Source organism: Myodes glareolus, chromosome 16 (genome assembly GCF_982192425.1).
Source record: "Myodes glareolus chromosome 16, mMyoGla1.1, whole genome shotgun sequence".
NCBI classification, from domain to species: Eukaryota; Metazoa; Chordata; class Mammalia; order Rodentia; family Cricetidae; genus Myodes; species Myodes glareolus.
The window spans coordinates 41,072,774-41,091,005 of NC_142041.1; the positions used below are offsets into that span (position 1 = coordinate 41,072,774).

The 18,232-nt window shown below is 39.8% G+C and overlaps 1 protein-coding gene across 4 annotated transcripts in view; it reads right to left on the reverse strand.

Moving 5' to 3' along the window:
* Positions 1 to 1,825: 1,825 nt before the first annotated feature.
* The window catches only part of Casp8ap2 (caspase 8 associated protein 2), a 38,254-nt gene continuing 21,847 nt past the window's right edge, over positions 1,826 to 18,232 (reverse strand). For all 4 annotated transcript variants that reach the window (XM_048419879.3, XM_048419880.3, XM_085677269.2 and 1 more), the window contains exons 7-11: positions 14,666 to 16,842; positions 8,607 to 11,739; positions 6,814 to 6,913; positions 5,967 to 6,052; positions 1,826 to 2,434 (exon numbers count right to left, since the gene is read on the reverse strand). In XM_048419879.3, coding sequence (XP_048275836.3) covers positions 5,996 to 6,052; positions 6,814 to 6,913; positions 8,607 to 11,739; positions 14,666 to 16,842 — 5,467 coding nt within the window. In that variant the 3' untranslated portion in view covers positions 1,826 to 2,434; positions 5,967 to 5,995. The remainder of the gene's footprint in view (positions 2,435 to 5,966; positions 6,053 to 6,813; positions 6,914 to 8,606; positions 11,740 to 14,665; positions 16,843 to 18,232) is intronic.

An 18,232-nucleotide genomic window follows, 5' to 3' on the forward strand; every position in this document is an offset into this window, starting at 1 on the left:
CTTGAGGACAGGCCTTCACACCCCCACTTGATCTGTTTTGCACTCTTGTGGTTGGTTGTTCCAAAAACAAGAACAAAACAATCTGTTGTTTTCAGCAATGTTTCTAAGGATGTTTACCCCTCCAGTGATGAGCTTCTTGCTTTTGCTGGCTTCCCTGCTGAGGGCTATATATACTGTGTTAGAAAGTGGAATAAAGGCTTGTCTGCAGAACCTGAAGCTGTGCTGTGTTAATCCCAATGTCCCTAGCTCAGAGAACTACAGTTGCCATGCTGGCGCGGCACACAGGGATCACTCGAGAAGTACTCTTAGCCAGAGTCATGTCTGGAGGCACTTTTTTTTTTCCTTTTTGAGAAAGGTTCTCAGTATGTATCCCTAGCTGTTCTGAAACTTGATTTGTACACCAGACTAGGCTCAAATTTAGAGATCCACCTATCTCTGCCTCCCAAATGCTATTAAAAGTGTATGCATATGGACCTGCCAGAGTTTAGGTGAATATATATGCAGAAGCCCATAGGGACCAAAAAAAGGGCCTGGGTCCCCTGGAATTTAAATGACAGGTAGTCTTGATCAGTCATGTTGCTTTCCTTTCTTTTTTTCTTTCATAGAGTCTCTGTCTAACCTTGAGCTCACAGAGATTCGTCTGCCTCTGCCTCCTGAGTTCTGGGACTAAAGGTGTGCGCCCAGCTCATGAGCAGTCAAGTAAGTGCTGGAACCCATAACTGGGTCCTCTACAAGAGCAGTATCCTGACTAGCTGTATGTCAACTTGAAACCTGCCAGAGTACCTGAGCAGAAGAAAGGAATCTCACTGAGACCTTAACTCTATTATGATGGGCTGACAGGAAGCCTGTAGGGCATTTTTTAAGTTAGTGATTCATACTGGAGGGTCCAGCCTATTGTGGTCCAAGCCCAGAGCAGACTGAACAAAACATGAGAAGCAGGCCAATAAATAAAAAAGTCTTCCTGGCCTCTACATCAGCTCCTGCCCTAACTGCTTTAGATGATGAATTGTTCATGGTAGTCCCCAATTTGCTCTGGAAATGGTGTTTGATCAATGAATAGTAACCCTAAGACAAGTAAGTGCATGCTTTTAACCCTCAAGTCACCTCTCCAGTCCCCATTTTTTAAATGTTTCAAATGCAGCATTATCCTATTTATCATTCTTACCTCAAAGACTCCTTTCACTATTTAACTTCATTGAAATTTCAAAGGACTTTAGTCTGGTTTGTTATTTTCTTTTGAACCAGTACCATCTCTTTGCAATCATTTTACTTTATGAATTCATTTACCTGGCTGGTGGGAGGGGATGACATGCACTGGAGAATGATCTACAACCAGGCCTCTAGTTACGTTGGATATTCAGAGAAGAAAGCGGCCAAGTTCTCACACTACAAAAACAGTTCATTATTCAAGTTTCTCATCTATCAAGCAATCTTTTAAGCTAGGTCTTCCCTTGTGGACATTTTAGCATAAAGATCAAGGTGAAAGGCACCACTTTGGAGTCTATGGACTAGATTATAAGCCACCTCTTTCATGACACTAGAAGGGGGCACCCAGGATGAATCAATCATTACACCAGTTTTCTCTAAACTGACACTTTTTGTGTTGACTGAACTGTATATGTGAGCACATCTACAGGAGAGGCAGGGTTCAATATATCAATACATGATGCAAGAAAGCAGGTGACGGCGACAGAATCTAATGAAACCACGCACAGAAAATGAGCCAGTTACACTCTCATCCCAAAACACTTCAAATAGTTCCCCATCTCCCTTGGAGTATTACTTACTTCAGAATTACCTTAACACAATAAAAGAAGCATTCTAATAAAAATAAAACAGGACTTTACATGTTTTTATTATACATGACTGTTACTGAAAGCAAAGTTTATACAAAATCTTTCATACAGATTAAAAAAAAACCCTTGGCTAGCAAAGCCATTTATGTGGATACATATACAAAGACACATATATTCATAATATTTTACAACATAATAATTATACATATATACATATATGCTATTTAAATTATTTTACAATTTTCCAAAATGAGAGGCAATCATAAAAACAAAATTGAATAGAAAGGTGAAAGTCATTATGTTTAAAATGCTACAAAAAATTTTTAATCTAAAGAAGTTATTTCATCCAATATCAAAACTAAGGTTTCAGTATGTCATCCCTGTTGCTTTTATTCTTTCATTTTGATAACTTTTAATGATTAAAAATAAATATTTTGACCAGTAACAGGTGAGTGAATCAGACTGTTGATCTGAGTAAGTCAAGTACGATGACCAGGTGAGTAAAAAAAAAATGTAGATGATCATCTAGTCATCAAAGTTGAGACAACCTCCACCTAGTTCCTCATTTAAAACACGAGGACCCATAGCTTCTGTGTAGAAGATATATTAATGAAACGCCGTGAAATCCAGCAACTCATCTGTAATGGAAGAAAATATTGACATTATAATTGGGTTTTTTCATTTTCAAAACTGGTTTCTCTGTGTAGCCCTGGCTGTTCTGAAACTCACTCTGTACACCAGATATGCTTTGAACACACAGATCTACCTGCCTCTGCCTCCGAGGGCTGAGATTAAAAATGTGCACCACTATGCCTGAGGGGTTTCTGGTATGTCCATTTTCTTTTCCTTTTTTTTTTTTTGATTTTTCGAGACAGGGTTTCTCTGTAGTTTTTGGTGCCTGTCCTGGAACTAGCTCTTGTAGACCAGGCTGGCCTCAAACTCACAGGGATTCGCCTGCCTCTGCCTCCCGAGTGCTGGGATTAAAGGCGTGCGCCACCACCGCCCGGCGTCCATTTTCTTAAATAATTTATTATTTTAACTATATTTTGTGTGCATTGGTGTGAAGGTGTCAGATCCCGGAGAACTAGAGTTACAGACAGCTGTGAGCTGCCATGTGGGTGCTGGGAATTGTACCTGGGTCCTCTGGAAGAGCAGTCAGTGCTCTTAATAGCTGAGCCATCTCCCCAGTCCCATGATATGCCAATTTTCAGTGTTACCTTAGATAAATGTTGGTTGTTTAAAAAAAAAAAAACAAGTTTATACAGAAACAATTTGCTAATTACTAATACACTGACTTTTACTCCCAAGAATTTAATGAGCTTTAAGAGTTGGAGTGTAGGGGGAGGGTATCAGTTAAGATAGCTAAATGAAATGAAATGACCCACAACCCACAATATGTGCTATTATGCTGGTCGGGGGAGCAACTAAAATTTTTTTTTTTCTGGTTTTGAGACCGGGTTCTGGCCTAGGCTGGCCTGGAGCTCACCACATAAACCAGGCTGGGCACAAACTTGCAGCAATCTACTGTCTGAGTGCTGGGATATCAGACATATCTGCCTGATCCCTGAAGTCACTCATCCCACAAATTTATACTCTGCACAGAGAACAGGAACCATATTTTCTGTTGTGATCTGCCTGCCCTCACTCCCCCTGACCAACAGCTAAACTTCCTTGTATTCTGTAATCAACAAGGATGTTTGTGTTCTCTCTGGCCAGTGGTTTCTCAGTAGAAGCATTCCCAGTATATGATCCCCTGATCTTGACCTCTGGCTGTTCAGCATGCCCCAGGCTAGCTGCCTAAAGGTATAAAAGGCTCTAACGCAGAGCAAAATAAAGGTCTTCCTTTTCCACAAGCAACTGCCTCTGTGTTTGAATTCCAGCACACCCCCCTCCCAGCCCTCCCCCCCCAGTTTCTGTATCCAAGCGGCTACTGGTGTGGCAATTTTCAACAACTATTAACCTAAACAGGGGTTTTAAACTATTTTGGAGGTAAGTCTCATGTAGCACAGTTTGGCCTCAAACTTGTTATATAGATATAGATATTGAACTCCTAAACTTCCTGTCTCTTATTTTCCTGAGTGTTGGAACTGCAGGCATGTAGAACCAGATGAGGTCCTGTTCTTCCTTTTTTTTTAATTTAAATTTTTTAGGTAGGCTCTCATCAAGCAATTCTGGCTGGCCTGGAACTCAAAAGATCCTGAGTGCTGTCATTAAAAATATGTGTTACATGCCCAGGTTAATTTCTTAAAGACGGCAATGTCATTGCATGCTTTATACTACTGCTTAAAAGTTCTATAGCATAAGTTAGTTCTCCAAATTGTCTATTATTATTGTCTTATATTCTAAACTATACAAATAAGAAATTTAATTTCATAATAAACTATTAAGTATCTTTTGAAAATCTCACTAGCATATCAATTGTTTTCAAAGAAAATGGATATTTGAATATCAGACATAGTAGGGACTAAAAATTGATTCAAACTAAAAAATAATAGGCAAGAAATAGACCGATAACTGAAAACTATTTAAGCCCTTCACATAAGATTTATATACAAATATGGCTTCTTTCTTAAGATGTCTACATTTATTTATTTTTGTGCAGGAGGAGAAGGTGAGGCATGTACGCAGTAGTACACATGTCAGGCTCAGAGGACAACTTGTAGGAGCTGGTTTTCTCCTTCTACCAAGTGGGTCTGGGGATCAAACTCTGGTCAGCAATCTTGGCAGTAAGTGCCTTTACCTACCTACTCAACCACCTTAACAGCAGCTAATATGACATCCATTTAGATTTAACTCAAGCTTAATCCAATTTTGAATTTTTTTGAGATGTTTTTGAGAGAGCACTACACTGTAGCTCAAGCTGGCATTGAGCTTACTATGTAGCTCAGGGTGACCTCAAACTTGAGCCTCCTGCCTCGGCTTCCCAAGTGCTAGAATCTCAAGGATGTACCACCTTATTTAGCATTAAAATTTGATGTTTGCAATCAATTAATTTTGGTAACAAGCAAACTGAAAAACACAATGATACATTAAATATTATAATATTTTTTTCTTCCACAAAAATCCAAAATACACGAAGTGGAGAGCTGGCTCATTAGTTAAGAGCATCTACTGCTCTTGCAGAGGACTCAAGTTCATTTCCTAGCACTAACATTGGGTGGCTCACAACCACCTCTCAAATCCAGGGGACACTGGCACCCATGCACAAACACAGACACATAAGCATATACATAATTAAAGATAAAATGAATCTAAAAAGAAAAAAGCACAAAATATGTGAGGCTTGAGGGCTGAAGAGATGGCTCAGTTGTTAACAGTATTTGCTAAATCAGGTGTAGTAGTGACCACCTTTAATCCTAGCTCTCCAGAGGCACAGCCAGGAGAATCACGTGAGAATCAGGCCAGCTTGGTCTACATAATGAATTATAGGACAGCCAGGGTTACAAAGAGAGACCCTGTCTTAAAAAGAACAAAATTTGGCTGCTCTTTTAGAAGATGCAGAATGGATTCCTAGAACTCACATGGTAGCTCACAACTCCAGTTCCAGAGAATCTAACACCCTCTTCTGGTCTCCTCAGGCATCAGGCACACACGTAATACACACATATACATGCAGGCAAAATATTCAAATACATTTGAAGAGAAAAAAAGTGAGGCCAGCTATGGTGGCATACATCTTTAATCCCCAACTCAGGAAGCAGAGGCAAGCAGATCTCTGCGTTCAAGGCCAGGCTGATTTGCACAGCTAGACCAAGGGTAAATGGCCCGACATAGTGAAACCCTCTGAGAGAAATAGACAGACAGACAAAGAGCAGATTATATAATGCATTCAATGGTTGTGAAAAATTGCTGTATGTTTCTTATTCTTCTTCTATAGGAAAATGTTTTGGGCTGGGGTATAGTTTAGTGGTAGATAAGCACAAGGCATTGAGTTTGATCCCCAGCACTACTGATAATTAAAAACACATTTTATTAACGGATTTCAGCAATTAGTGACTTATCTGTAAACACTAAGCTGAAGAGCCAGCCATACTGATCTGGCCTTCACTGGTGATCACTACAGGAGCCCTGCAGGTAAGGAGACATTAGCTGTTATAATCATTTTCTACACCCACCCTGAGACCTCCAGTGGCTAAGGTTGTGACATGCACAAGGAGACCCAGCACTTACAGCATTAGCTTCCTGTGCTGAACCTACTACTACCTGCATTTTGACTTCTCAAAGAGCTTCTTCAGCTGCTGGAACCTCTCTGAAACCTGAAAATTTAAAAACTATTAGAAATATACTCATTTTGTAAAGCTTTGATGCTTTCATAAAACATATACAAACAGTACACAATTATCATAAATAATAAAGATAAAATAATGTTTAGAAAAATAAGACATCTTCAGAGATGGGGACATATTTTATTTGACAGAGAATGTTGCCTAGCATATAAAAGGATGGAATTCAATCCCCAGCACTACATAGACTAGGCACAGTGGTGCATGCTTGTAATCCCAGGAATCTTGAGGTAGAGGCAGAAAGATCTAAAATTCAAGATCATCCTTGGCTCCACAGTAAATTCAAGACAAGTCTGGGCTACTCAAGTCTTCCAGTCAGAGTCAGTCAGTCAGTCTGTCTGTCTGTTTTCTGTCTGTCTCCCTCTGTCACACCTTTTGCTTTAATTCTCAATACTAAATCTTATTTAATAAAGAAACATTACTATCTAGTTCCTTGAAAAAAAAATAGATGGAAGGGGGAATCCAGATCATTTTAAATCATTTCTTATACAATCACAAAACTTAATAGTACTACAGGAAGTAATATTTTTAAGCAAGTTAGCCAAATAAATATCTTTGTGTTTTAATAAATTAAATTTGGGGCTGGGAAAAGAGATCAATGGTAGAGTTCTTGCCCAGAATGCATGTGGTTGGATTTAATCCCCAGCACAAAACTAAGTAAAAAAAATTAATGTCTAAGTAAGTCAGGCAACAACATCTTTGATAATAATAAAATGTAAAATCTGAATAATTACCTGATTTGGATTTTTATTCAGCTTCACAGCTAAATATGTGAATGTTTTCAGGGATGGCATTCTTTTCTGACACTCTAGTAAAATTTCTCGGTCATCATTTCTAAGGAGGAAAGGTTGTTATTTAGCTTTATATGTTTATAGAGAAAGGCAATAAATCCCACTGTCTTCATAGTGTTCAACAGAAACCCCATTTTCAGTAAGATCTATAATAAAAGTACATATATGCCAAAACAAGTAATGCTATCAATGATACATAACTACACATTAATTTACTCTTTGAGCTCATAGTTCCCAAATTTTCTATAGCAAAGGTACCAAATAATTTGCAATTTGCCCCTCCTCCTTGTCCTTTAGACCTGGTCAAAAAACAAACTAGGTCTTGGTGACTGACAGAGAATATTTCCCTCAGTCATGCTTCCACCTAACTTACTTCTCTTTTAATTTACTAAATTAAATAAATTTTAAAAATTTAAATTATATATTTAAACTACAAAAACTTATTTAGTTGAGATGTTACCAAAAAGAAAAAATGTAATTTTTTTTTCTTTCTTGAGACTGGGTCTTCTCTATGGAGTTCTAGCTAGCCTGGAATTCTCTATGGAGACCAGACTCTCCACCTGAGGGCTAGGATTAGAGATGTGGTGTGCCACACCAAAGAACACAGACCAAACTCTTTAAAAGGTCACATAAAATTCAAAGTACATTCTGTTTACAGAACAGCTTAGAAACACCAATTATGCACCCCTACTTTTTCTTTCACGACATTCACGTCTGTCACTCCTTTCTAAATGGTGTTTATAAGAATTTCCTTCCAAGTGAAAGAATTTTTTAAGAGAAAAAGGGAAACTAAAAATAATGAAACCAGGACTGGAGAGGTGGTTCAGCAGTTAAGAGCACTGGATGCTCCTCCAGAGGACCCAGGTTAATTCCTAGCAACCACAGAGCAGCTCATTAACTGTACCTCCTGTTGAGGGGATCTGACACCCTTACACAGACATACATGCAGGCAAAACACTAGTACACATGAAATAAAAGTAAATAAAACTTTTTTTTTTCCTTAAAAAGGGTAAAGAAACCCAGTGTGGAGACTTACCATCTTCATACTTGGAAAACTGAGGCAGGGGATCCTGAGTTTGAGGCCAGCATGTGCTACAGTGAGGCCTAATCCAAAAGCGAACCAACCAGCATGTGGTAGCTCGCATCTTTAATCACAGCTCTTAGGAAAAGAGGCAGCTGAATGAGTTCCAGACCACTCGGTTACAGAGTGAGTTCATGTCTCAAAACCAAAACAAATCACATCCCAACCAAAAGAAATAAAGCCCACAATAAGTACCTCTATTAAGAAGGGTCATTCACACCTCTGGATAAAAGCTATTATTTAGATTGTTTTACACCACAGCTACATTGCACTCCAAAGTACATTGTCAACTAACTTTGGCCATTTTTCTTTTTTAAATTATGTGTGTGTGTGTGTGTGTGTGTGTGTGTGTGTGTGTGTGTGAGAGAGAAGAGAGAGAGAGAGAGAGAGAGAGAGAGAGAGAGAGACATTGGTTCACCTGGAACTGGAGTTGTGAGACATCTGATGTGGTTCTAGGAACCACAGTCAAGTCCTATGCGAGAGCAAGTGTTCTTAACCACCGAGCCAGGCCTCCAGTCCCATGCTGGCCACTTCTAAAGTAAACAATTCATCATGCTTCTTATTTAGGATGCAACAAAATTCTCAGGAAAGAACAGATTATAGACTGACAACTCAAAAATTCTTAATGATTTAAAACATTTCAGAAAAATATTACCTTGTCCATGAAACTATAATTTCTCCCTTCTTTTTGATAACATTCTTTGCAGAAAGGCTTGTTGGAAAAGTAGCAAGTGCTGTTGCTGAAGCCTTCGTCCCTGGGCTGGCCTCTGATGACAAGGGTGTGCAGTCATCTACTGTAGGCTCCTTCTTCTTGCCGGCTTGCTTTCTGTGAGCATCATCATTTCCATCAGAATTCTGAGGAAGTCTCTTGCTCTTTTCATTGCTGGTTAAGTCTGTTTCCTTTCTTTGTTTTTTCTGAGAAGAATGATTCAGCCCAGCACTGTTTTTTCTCTTCTTGTGAACATTACCCAGAGTCCCAGGCAACTCTACACAATCCAGGTTTAATGGTGGCTCTGATTTTAAAGCAAGTCTCTTTATTTCACATGAGCCAGGAGACTCTGGGGTCAAATCAATGCAAGTTTCTTCAACAAAGCGTTTTACAGGACTGCTTGTCCTTCCCATCTTTGCTTCTTTGTGGTTATCCTCATCTATACAGATCACCTGGCATTCCAAGTCTTCACCAGCTGACACAGGCTCACAACCTTCATTTTTACCCTCATTTGAAGTATCATGTGTCAAATCAATAAAAGCATCTATAGTATCAGGCTGCAAAGAACCATCAATTATCTGTGAACCTTGATCTAAGTTGGTTCCAGAACATTCCAAGTGGTCAATATTTAAAACTGTTACTTTCATGAGATCCCCCAAGCTTTTAGTCTCAGTGGCTGGATCTTTTGTTAGGTCTATGTGTATATTAGGAAGATGATCATCAACAGAGTGTGGGATTTTCTCCACTGAAGGCAATCCTTGAAGGTTCTCAGAAACTTTTGGTTCCCATACTTGATGCAACTTGAAACAATCATCAACTACTTGATCACAATGCTCTACCTTACTTGAGGCATCTTTAAGAAACTCATATATATCTGGAACCTGTGTTTGTACAATAGAGTTTGGCTCTTCATGAGTTGGTTTGCTATTATCAACATTCCCGTCAGAATTTTCCAAGTCCTCAACAGACTTAAGAACTGTATTCTGAAGTGGAGTAGGTTCTTTCTCTGGTGCCGCATCGGCGTCTTTTTCAGTTCTAGGCAAAGATGTCAAGGACTCCTCAGCTACCACGCCATGTTTAAGGCTAGGGGAGGTAGATGGTGCTGCTCGCCGTATTTTCACAATGAAATGATCATTGGACTTTTCCATTATGACAGCATGCATAGGCAGATTAGGGTGGTACTGAAAGCCTGGAGCAACAGCACGGCTTGTCCACGATGAACAGCTTGACTTACTGCTTGAGTTATCCGACTCCAGAGCCAGGTGAATGTCCTGTTCAGATGCATCCTCCTCCTCAAGTAAAGCATCTTCACTAAAATGTGCACTAATAACTTCTTCAGGGGTTGAAGCTGACGAAACGTCAGGCTTTAAGAAACTCAAATGGCCATCTGACTTCAGAGGTGACGGGACTGTTAAAGAGACGGCAAGATCTTCTAAGAGTATGGAAGAAATGCAGGGTTTACTCTTTTCTGAGCTGTATACATTATCTTTACTTAAAGGAAGGTTAGAAGATACCTCAAACATACAATTTTCATCAAGTACATCAGGATGAACTGGCAGTGAAAGCCCTGAAGACAGAGATGGGCCCTTTTCAGATGACAATAAAGACCAATTATCATCGCTGACCAATTTTGGGCCCGGAGATGCCCCCTCTGAAACGAGCTCTCCTGTTGTACAAGCTGGTGCAGAGTCACACTTGAGACTCTCTAGCAGCTGTTTCTCTGGAGTCTTTAATTCCCACTCTGTCTTTTCAGTGCCATTAACACTGGTGTCCAACAGATCAGAACCTTGTAGCAAACTTTTAAATATTTCACCCATCTGTGCATCACTCACTAAGTTAAAAGTAAGGCTGGATGCCTGCTGCTCAGTGAGGATCTCAAAGCTCCGCTCTGGCTTAGCACCTGCATGCTGTAACACATGGGTCTCTTCCATGGTACTTCCTTCATTCTTTCCTGGCTTAGGGGTGTTTGGGCAGTTCACTTCCAGAAAATGTTCTTTACATTCAGAGTTCTTCGTATTCCCCGGACAAGTGCTAACAGTTTTTTTGGCATCATGCTTTACTGTGCTACTACTGGTGTTGCTTTGGTCTTGATGTTTTTCTTCAAATTTTTCACATCCCAGTGAAGATTTAAAATTCATAGTATTTTCTGATTTTTGCACTTTTTCTCTCTGTGTTTCCTTGGTGTTGTTCACATTCCCCTTCTGACAACTTGAATGTTGAGCTCTCTCTTTATATTTTTTCCCAAGTTTTCCTTCACTATTGTCACTTCCAAAGTTTACAGAATCACAAAACTTTATTAAGATTTTTTTAAGCTTTTCAAACAAATAATCAAGTTGTTCATCTACAAATTTCCACAATTTTCTTTTCATATCTGGTTGCTGCTGTTCAAATAAGCGGTCAACTATGCCATTCTTCTTCACTTGTTTAAGGTTAGATTCTATAACTTCACAAAGATTCTTCTGTAAAGTGCTTACTGACTTACAGATATTAGACAAGTCAAGGTATTTAATTAGTGATGTGAAACTCAAAATTGCTGATTCAATAATTCTATGAAACTGTCTCAATGAAAATTTCATCTTGAATTTCATGTAACTTTTCCTTACATGTTTTCCTAGCATCCGTAACATGTGCATAACCTCCCACAAAGAAGAGGGTGCAAGAATAAGTGGAAGAATTTTTTCCAAGCTGGAGACGCTCACTGCTTTACTTTTCCTTTCAGTGCCTGAGGACCTCGATTCGTTTGGTCTCTTACTAGATGTGATACTGTCCCGAGGGAGTTTCACAACAGTCCTCTTGTGGTCCTTATGCACATGCGTACTCCTCCTGTTTCCTGGGCTGCTCTTACCCGATGGCACCTCAGCAGAAGCTCTAGGTCCTGCACTTGTTTCCAAGGGTTTCTGAGCTACCGACTTTCCATCATCACTTCTAATCTCCCCGTCTTCTAATTCATCTAAAGTCAAATTCTTACAAGAGCCTGCTTCTGAACATTTGTCAAATTTGGGAACTGGTTTTTTATTTTCTTTATTTAGCTCAGACTGATTCTTGAAGGTAGAATGAGTTGAATTGGATGGAATCTCATCTGTGGAGAAGAATATTTTAAAATCACATGACTGCTGAGTCTTAAGTCATTAGACATTTGCATCTTAAACACTACAAAGTATTATTTTAATAACCTTTCCCCATTAAAGGCAAAATGTTAATGCTTAATAAACATTTCCACTGGCCTTTCTTTCTTTCTTTTTTTGTTTGTTTTTTGAAACAGGATTTCTTTGTGAAACAGTCCTGGCTGTCCTAGAACTCACTCTGTAGACCAGGCTGGCCTCAAACTCACAGAGATCCACCTGCCTCTGCTTCCTGAGTGCTGGGATTAAAGTTGTGCACCATCACCTCCTTGACTCAGCCTTTATTTCTTGTCTTACAAAGAACTCAAAAGGTGCTGGGGTTGTGATTTGGTGGTCGAGCATTTGCTAGCATGCACGGAAATCGTGGATTTGGGAAAAATAAAAGTCCCAGAAGGTCAGTTAACTGACAAGTAAATCATCTGGGTAATTGCAATTTCATTTTATCAGTATCACTTCCTCTGTGCTATTTGACGATGGCTTCTGAACAACAAAAGTATAGCTGGAATCTACTCAGAGTTCTGGGCCAAATATTCAACTACAAAATAACAGAATCATGTATGTATGTATGCATGTGTGAAGTAAAGAAACAATTTGTACAATTACAAATTGGACAAATACTGAGCATGGCAGTATACACCTATAATTTTAATAGCCAGAAAGATAAGGCAGGAGTATCACCAGTTCAGGGCCAGCCTTGGCTACACAGGAAAAACTTGCCAAACTAAAAAAAACAAAAACATGCGGCATAGAAACAGCTTGGTGAATAAAGTGCTTACCACTCCAATGTGAGGACTGGATTTTGGCTCCCAGCACCACATCAAAACCTTATAGGTGTGGTAGCACACCTGCAATCCCAGTGCCTGGGAGACAGAGGCAGAGATCTCTGGCAATTCACTTAGCTAGACTAGCCAAATTTGTGAGCTCTGGGTTCAAGGAGATAAAGTAAAAGTAGAGAGTGATTGAGAAAGACGTCCCACATCCACCTCTGGTGTCTACACTAGTGTATACAAACATGAACATGTACACACTTGGACACTACCCACATACACAATAAAACCTTTAAGAATTGCAGAGATGGGATAGAGCTCAGCAGGAGGGCCCTGGGCTCAATTCCCAGCAGCAGAGGGGAAAAGAATTAAGAACTGTCTAAATTATGGGGCTGGAGAAATGGCTCAGTTGTTAAGAGCACCGGCTACTCTTCCACTGAGGATCTGAGTTCAATTCCAAGCAACCACATGGTAGTTCACAAATATCTATAATGAGATCGAATGGCCTCTACTGTCATACAAATAGAGCAGTCAAATACATACATAAATATTTTTTAAAAAAGGAATTGCCTAAATTCTATCTGGAAAATGGAGTCATCCATCAAGCTATTTGTAATTGATACCCACTGGCAAAAGGAAAATCTTAATGAACTGAAACTGATTATCAACCATACTCCAGGACAGGGACCATGCCCAGGAACAGGTGGTTTGGTTTCTTTTGTGTGGAGGGACTTTTTAGTTCATTTGTTTTGTGAATTTTTTTGTTTTGTTTTGTTTTTCAAGAAAGAATTTCTCTGTAGCTTTGGGGCCTGTCCTAGAACTCACTCTGTAGGCCAGACTGGCCTTGAACTCACAAAAATCCACCTGTCTCTGCCTCCCCCCGAGGCTGGGATTAAAGGTGTGCACCACTACCTGGCTATAAATTTTTTTTTCAATTTTTTGGTTTTATTTTATTATTTTTGATTCTTTTTTTTTGGCAATTTTGTTGGTTTTTTTTTTTTTTTTGAAAGAAAAAAACAAAGTTGAGTGGGTAAAGTGAGAAAGATCTGAGGACTTGGGGCAGGGGAAATAGGATCAAAATATTGTGCATAAAAAAATGAAGCTGTTGCCAGGGCGGTGATGGTGCACGCCTTTAATCCCAGCACTCAGGAGGCAGAGGAAGGTGGATCTCCTCGTGAGTTCAAGGCCAGCCTGGTCTACAAGAGCTAGTTCCAGGACAGGCACCAAAATCTAGAGAAACCCTGTCTCAAAAATCCAAAAAAAAAAAAAAAGTTGTTAAATATTCAGTTGTTAAAGGTTCAGTGTACACTTCTATTTTTAATTTACTTAGGCTGTCATCTTTCTAGCCTCTCATATTTAATTTGGCTCCTTTTCCTTTAACTTTACTTATTTTTCAGTGTGACTGTATGTGTGTAAGTACAGTCCCTCAGAAGGCACAAGATCCCCTGGGACTAGAGTAACAGATGCATGTGAGCCACTATGTGGGGGCTGGGACTTGAAGCCGGGTCTTCTGCAAGAACAGCCATTGTTTTTAACTGCTGAGCCATCTCTCCAGCCCTTTAATTAATATTTGAATAATGTTATTATTGTCTTTTTGTTGTTGTTATCAGAAAAGATGGCTCAGGAGCTGGAGAGGTGGCTCGGTAGTTAAGGTAACTTAATGTTCTTGAAGACTACCAGGATTTATTTCTTAGCACTTGTGTGGCAATTCATAGCTGCCTCTAACTTCAGTTCCAGGAGATCCAGTGCCCTCTTCTGGCCCCCACAGGCACCAGGCACACACTTGGTGCACATACACACATGCAGGCATTTATACATACACAGAAATCTAAAAATTGGGAGAGACTAAGATAAAGGTGCTTGCCACAAAAGCTTGGTGGTCTTAGTTCAATCCTAGATAGACCCCATGTAAAGTTGGTACATTGGAGTACCAACTCCATGATTGTCCTCTGATCTCCACAACATTCCTTGGTACACACAAACCCCTTACATATACACACAATCACACAATATAAATGAATAGTTTTGTAAATCCCCAAAGGACCTATTTTGTTTATACAGTTTACACTGTGACACAAGGACAACTTATAGACAATTATGTAATATAAACTATTACCTTTACGACTGTTATCATACTGTGGAATTACACAAGGGCTCTCCATGCTAAGAACTTTAGCTACAGGTCTCACTGGACTATTCAAAGGGCTGATGGCTTCTGGAATAGGTCTCAGATGATTAAAGTCAATGCTTAAAACTGAGTTATCATCATCTTGATACACTGAGTTTGATTCTCCAGTTTCTATTTTGTGGTCAATCAACTCAGTCTTCTGTGGTGAAGGTACAAAAGTCTCTTTAGGTAAACAAGGATCCAAAGGACAAGATTTATTCTCAACAATAGGTACATCGTCAAGAGAAGATTCAAGTTTAGGATTACTGTCTCCCAAACAGTCTACGAGTGAAATGCCAGGTTCTTCAGCCAAAGGTTGCAGAAGGCTCTCACTGGCTACAGCTGCTTTTACACCTTCAGAAACATCACAAGAATTCAAGTCATTATGTCCCATGGTGTCCAATTCTCGGCCTAAATCTTCAGAAGCATGTCCTGGTAATGCATCCATTACCACAGAAGCTGCAGTCCTTGCGTCACCACATGAATCTTCCACTTCCATTGACGGAAGCAAGGGTTTTGTTTGTTCTATTTCTGCAGGTGCTGGGAAGGAAACTTCCGTGCCACACACAAGCATTTCACGAGGCACAGTATTCTCAATAGATTGAACCAACAATCTTTTTTCTTCCTTCGTGCTGTTCTCTGCAGTGTCAATCCCGAACCGGGATGTCACTGGAAGAGCCTCCTTTGGCTCTGCTAACTCCAATTTGCTTTCCTCCTCTGGACTAAGTGCACTGACAGTGGGAAGACACACCACCGTTTCAGTCTTCTCTGAGGACTGTGAGTCACACAGGACACTGGGTTTGGGAACATCAGTTACTTGATGCTGGTTATCTTGACAAACAGGATGCTTTTTAGCAGGAGAAAGAGTTAAGTTCAATTTTTCCATGAAGCTTAACTTTAAGTCTTTGCTTTTTACATCATTTGGTCTATTCTCAACTTTCACTGCACATTCTTTATTACCTGTTCCTTTAGAAACCTCATCATTAGAACCCTCACCTTTACCAGTTTTTGGCTCAGTTTGTCTCTTTACATCAGTAGTGCTTTTCTTAGTTTCTTTATTAGTCCTTTGTGAATATTCTGTAGGTGATTTTTTGTCACTTTTCACATGTCTACTTTCTTCTTTGTTTTCTCGTTCTCTTTTCCTTCTGTCCTCAGTCCTATGTCTTTCTGCTTTGAAAGGTGTACTTTCCCACTGGTGTGGAACACTGATTTCCTTGGAGTGCATGTACTTGCTATTTCTGTTGCTCGAAAGAGAAGATGAACATCTTCTGTCTTGAAAGCCATGACTGCTCATCCTTCTGTCTCTTTTACAATCTTCCCTTCCCCTCCTCTCTTCTGGATGATATTTACTGAAGCCGTATTTCATGTCATTCTTGGAATGAGGAGGCAACGCCCGCTCCCCTCTGCCCCGGTGCCCCTGGTCCTCTCCTGCTGGTTTAAATTTCACATCACCTTTTTTTTCTGCTTTGTCCTGAGACTGAAGCTCTTTTCTGTGCGTACTTTGTAATCTTTCATTTTGTCTCTCTAGATTTTTGTCATTTTGAGATTCCACTCGAGAGTGTGGTCTTTCTCTAGAAGGCTCTTTTTCCCAAGAAGAGGTACTGCGTTCACTTTTATATCCCAAACCAGTGCTACCTTTACTCTCTGAACTTTTGCTCTCAGACTTTGCTTCACTGCTTCCACGTTTCTCAGGGTTTCCGTGTAGTCTGGAATTGGTCTCTTTGTCCCTTCGTTCACCATCACTACAGCTGTTATTCAAGTCCTTCTCTTTCTGTGGCCGGTCAGTTCCTCTGCTACAATGGCTATGTCTAATGCCATTCTTTCCTCTTCGATTATCCTCATTTGAGTTACCTTCACCACCCTGGTAATGAGAACGTGACCAGACATTGTTAGTACAATGTTTCTCAATACCAGTAGGCAAGTGTAAAGGATTCTGTGCTTCAGGATGTGATTTTCCTTCCTCTTCCAGGTTTGGTTGTGAAGTGTTAGGATGTACATCTTTATGAACATCAGTTTTAACTCTGTGATCAGTCTTTGAACAATCATCCAAATGGGGAGATCTGGATCTTGAATCTTTTGTTCTTGCAGTTTTATGGTTATTTCGAAAATGTGGGAACTCAGACAATCTATTAAGAAACAGGAATTAACAAAAAAGCAAAGTTAACTGATATTTAATAGTATTCTAGACTTTACTCACATATGACATACTTTTCAAGTTTAAGGGCCTATATGCTGGCAAAACCAGCATGAGCAAAACACTTGGGCTCGGGGTGAAGATCTGTGGTAAAACACTTGCATGCAAGAAAACACTGGATTAAAAACACAGTACAAGGAACTCTCTCACTTGCTTTTGCTTCAGATCCTAGCACCTGCCAGTTCTCTTTGGACTCAGCAGAGACAAAACTCCCAAGTCAGCATAGCACACTTTGTTTACAACAAGTATGCTTACTTTCTTCTCTTCAATAACCTCACTGAATAAAGAGAAAGCCTTACTAGACACACATGATCAAACTCAACAGAATTCCCAATCCTGCTTTGCTGTTTTATATAAAACTCTGTAATAAGGCAAATCATTGTGGCAGATAACATACAGAACTGTGGTTCTTTCCTTAGAAGGGGGACAAAAGGCCCATTGTTATGGCTTAAATCGGTGTTTTCTTAATGATAAGATATATGAGCCAGTATGACAGCTCAGAAGGTGGAGGAGCTTGCCTTGGGCACTGGTGACCTGGAACAACAGCCACAATTACTAGAAGATAACCTCTAAGACAACTGGGGAAACATGATAATAAGCAGTAACTGGTGTGGGAGTTCTTTCTGTCTATGTGTTATTGGTTAATGAATAAAGAAACTGCTTTGGCCTATACCAAGGCAGAACTTAGGTAGGAACGGAAAACTAAACTGAATGCTGGGAGAAAGGAGGTAGAGTCAGGAGAAACCATGTAGCCCCACCAGAGACAGATGCCGGAACTTTACCGGGTAAGCCACAGCCTCATGGCAATACACAGAAAAATGGAAATGGGTTATTAAAGATATGAGTTAGCCAGAAATACGCTTAAGCTACTGGCCAAACAGTACTGCAAATAATATGGTCTCTGTGTGATTATTTTGGGTCTGAACTGCCAGTCTGGGGGGTGGGGGTAGACAAGCAGCCTCCTACAACAAGTAACCATAAAAGAAAAATACTTTATAACTAAATTTTGTTAATAAATCTGTTTCTCAAAAGACACAACTAAAAGAGCAAAAGGCAAGTCACAGAACTGGAGACTTTTCCAATGTAACACATGCTGTGTATGTGTAATGTACCACACACTTATCAAACTACAAACTCCTGAAAGACAATGCCCAGGCACAGCTTCTGGCACAGACTATAGAGAATTACCAGTTTTGTTGTTGTTGTTTGTTTTTTGAAACAAGGCTACATTTCTTTATGTAGCCTTGAAGCCTGTCCTGGAACTCACTCTGTAAACCAGGCTGGCCTCAAACTCACAGAGAGCTGCCTGCCTCTGCTGGGAT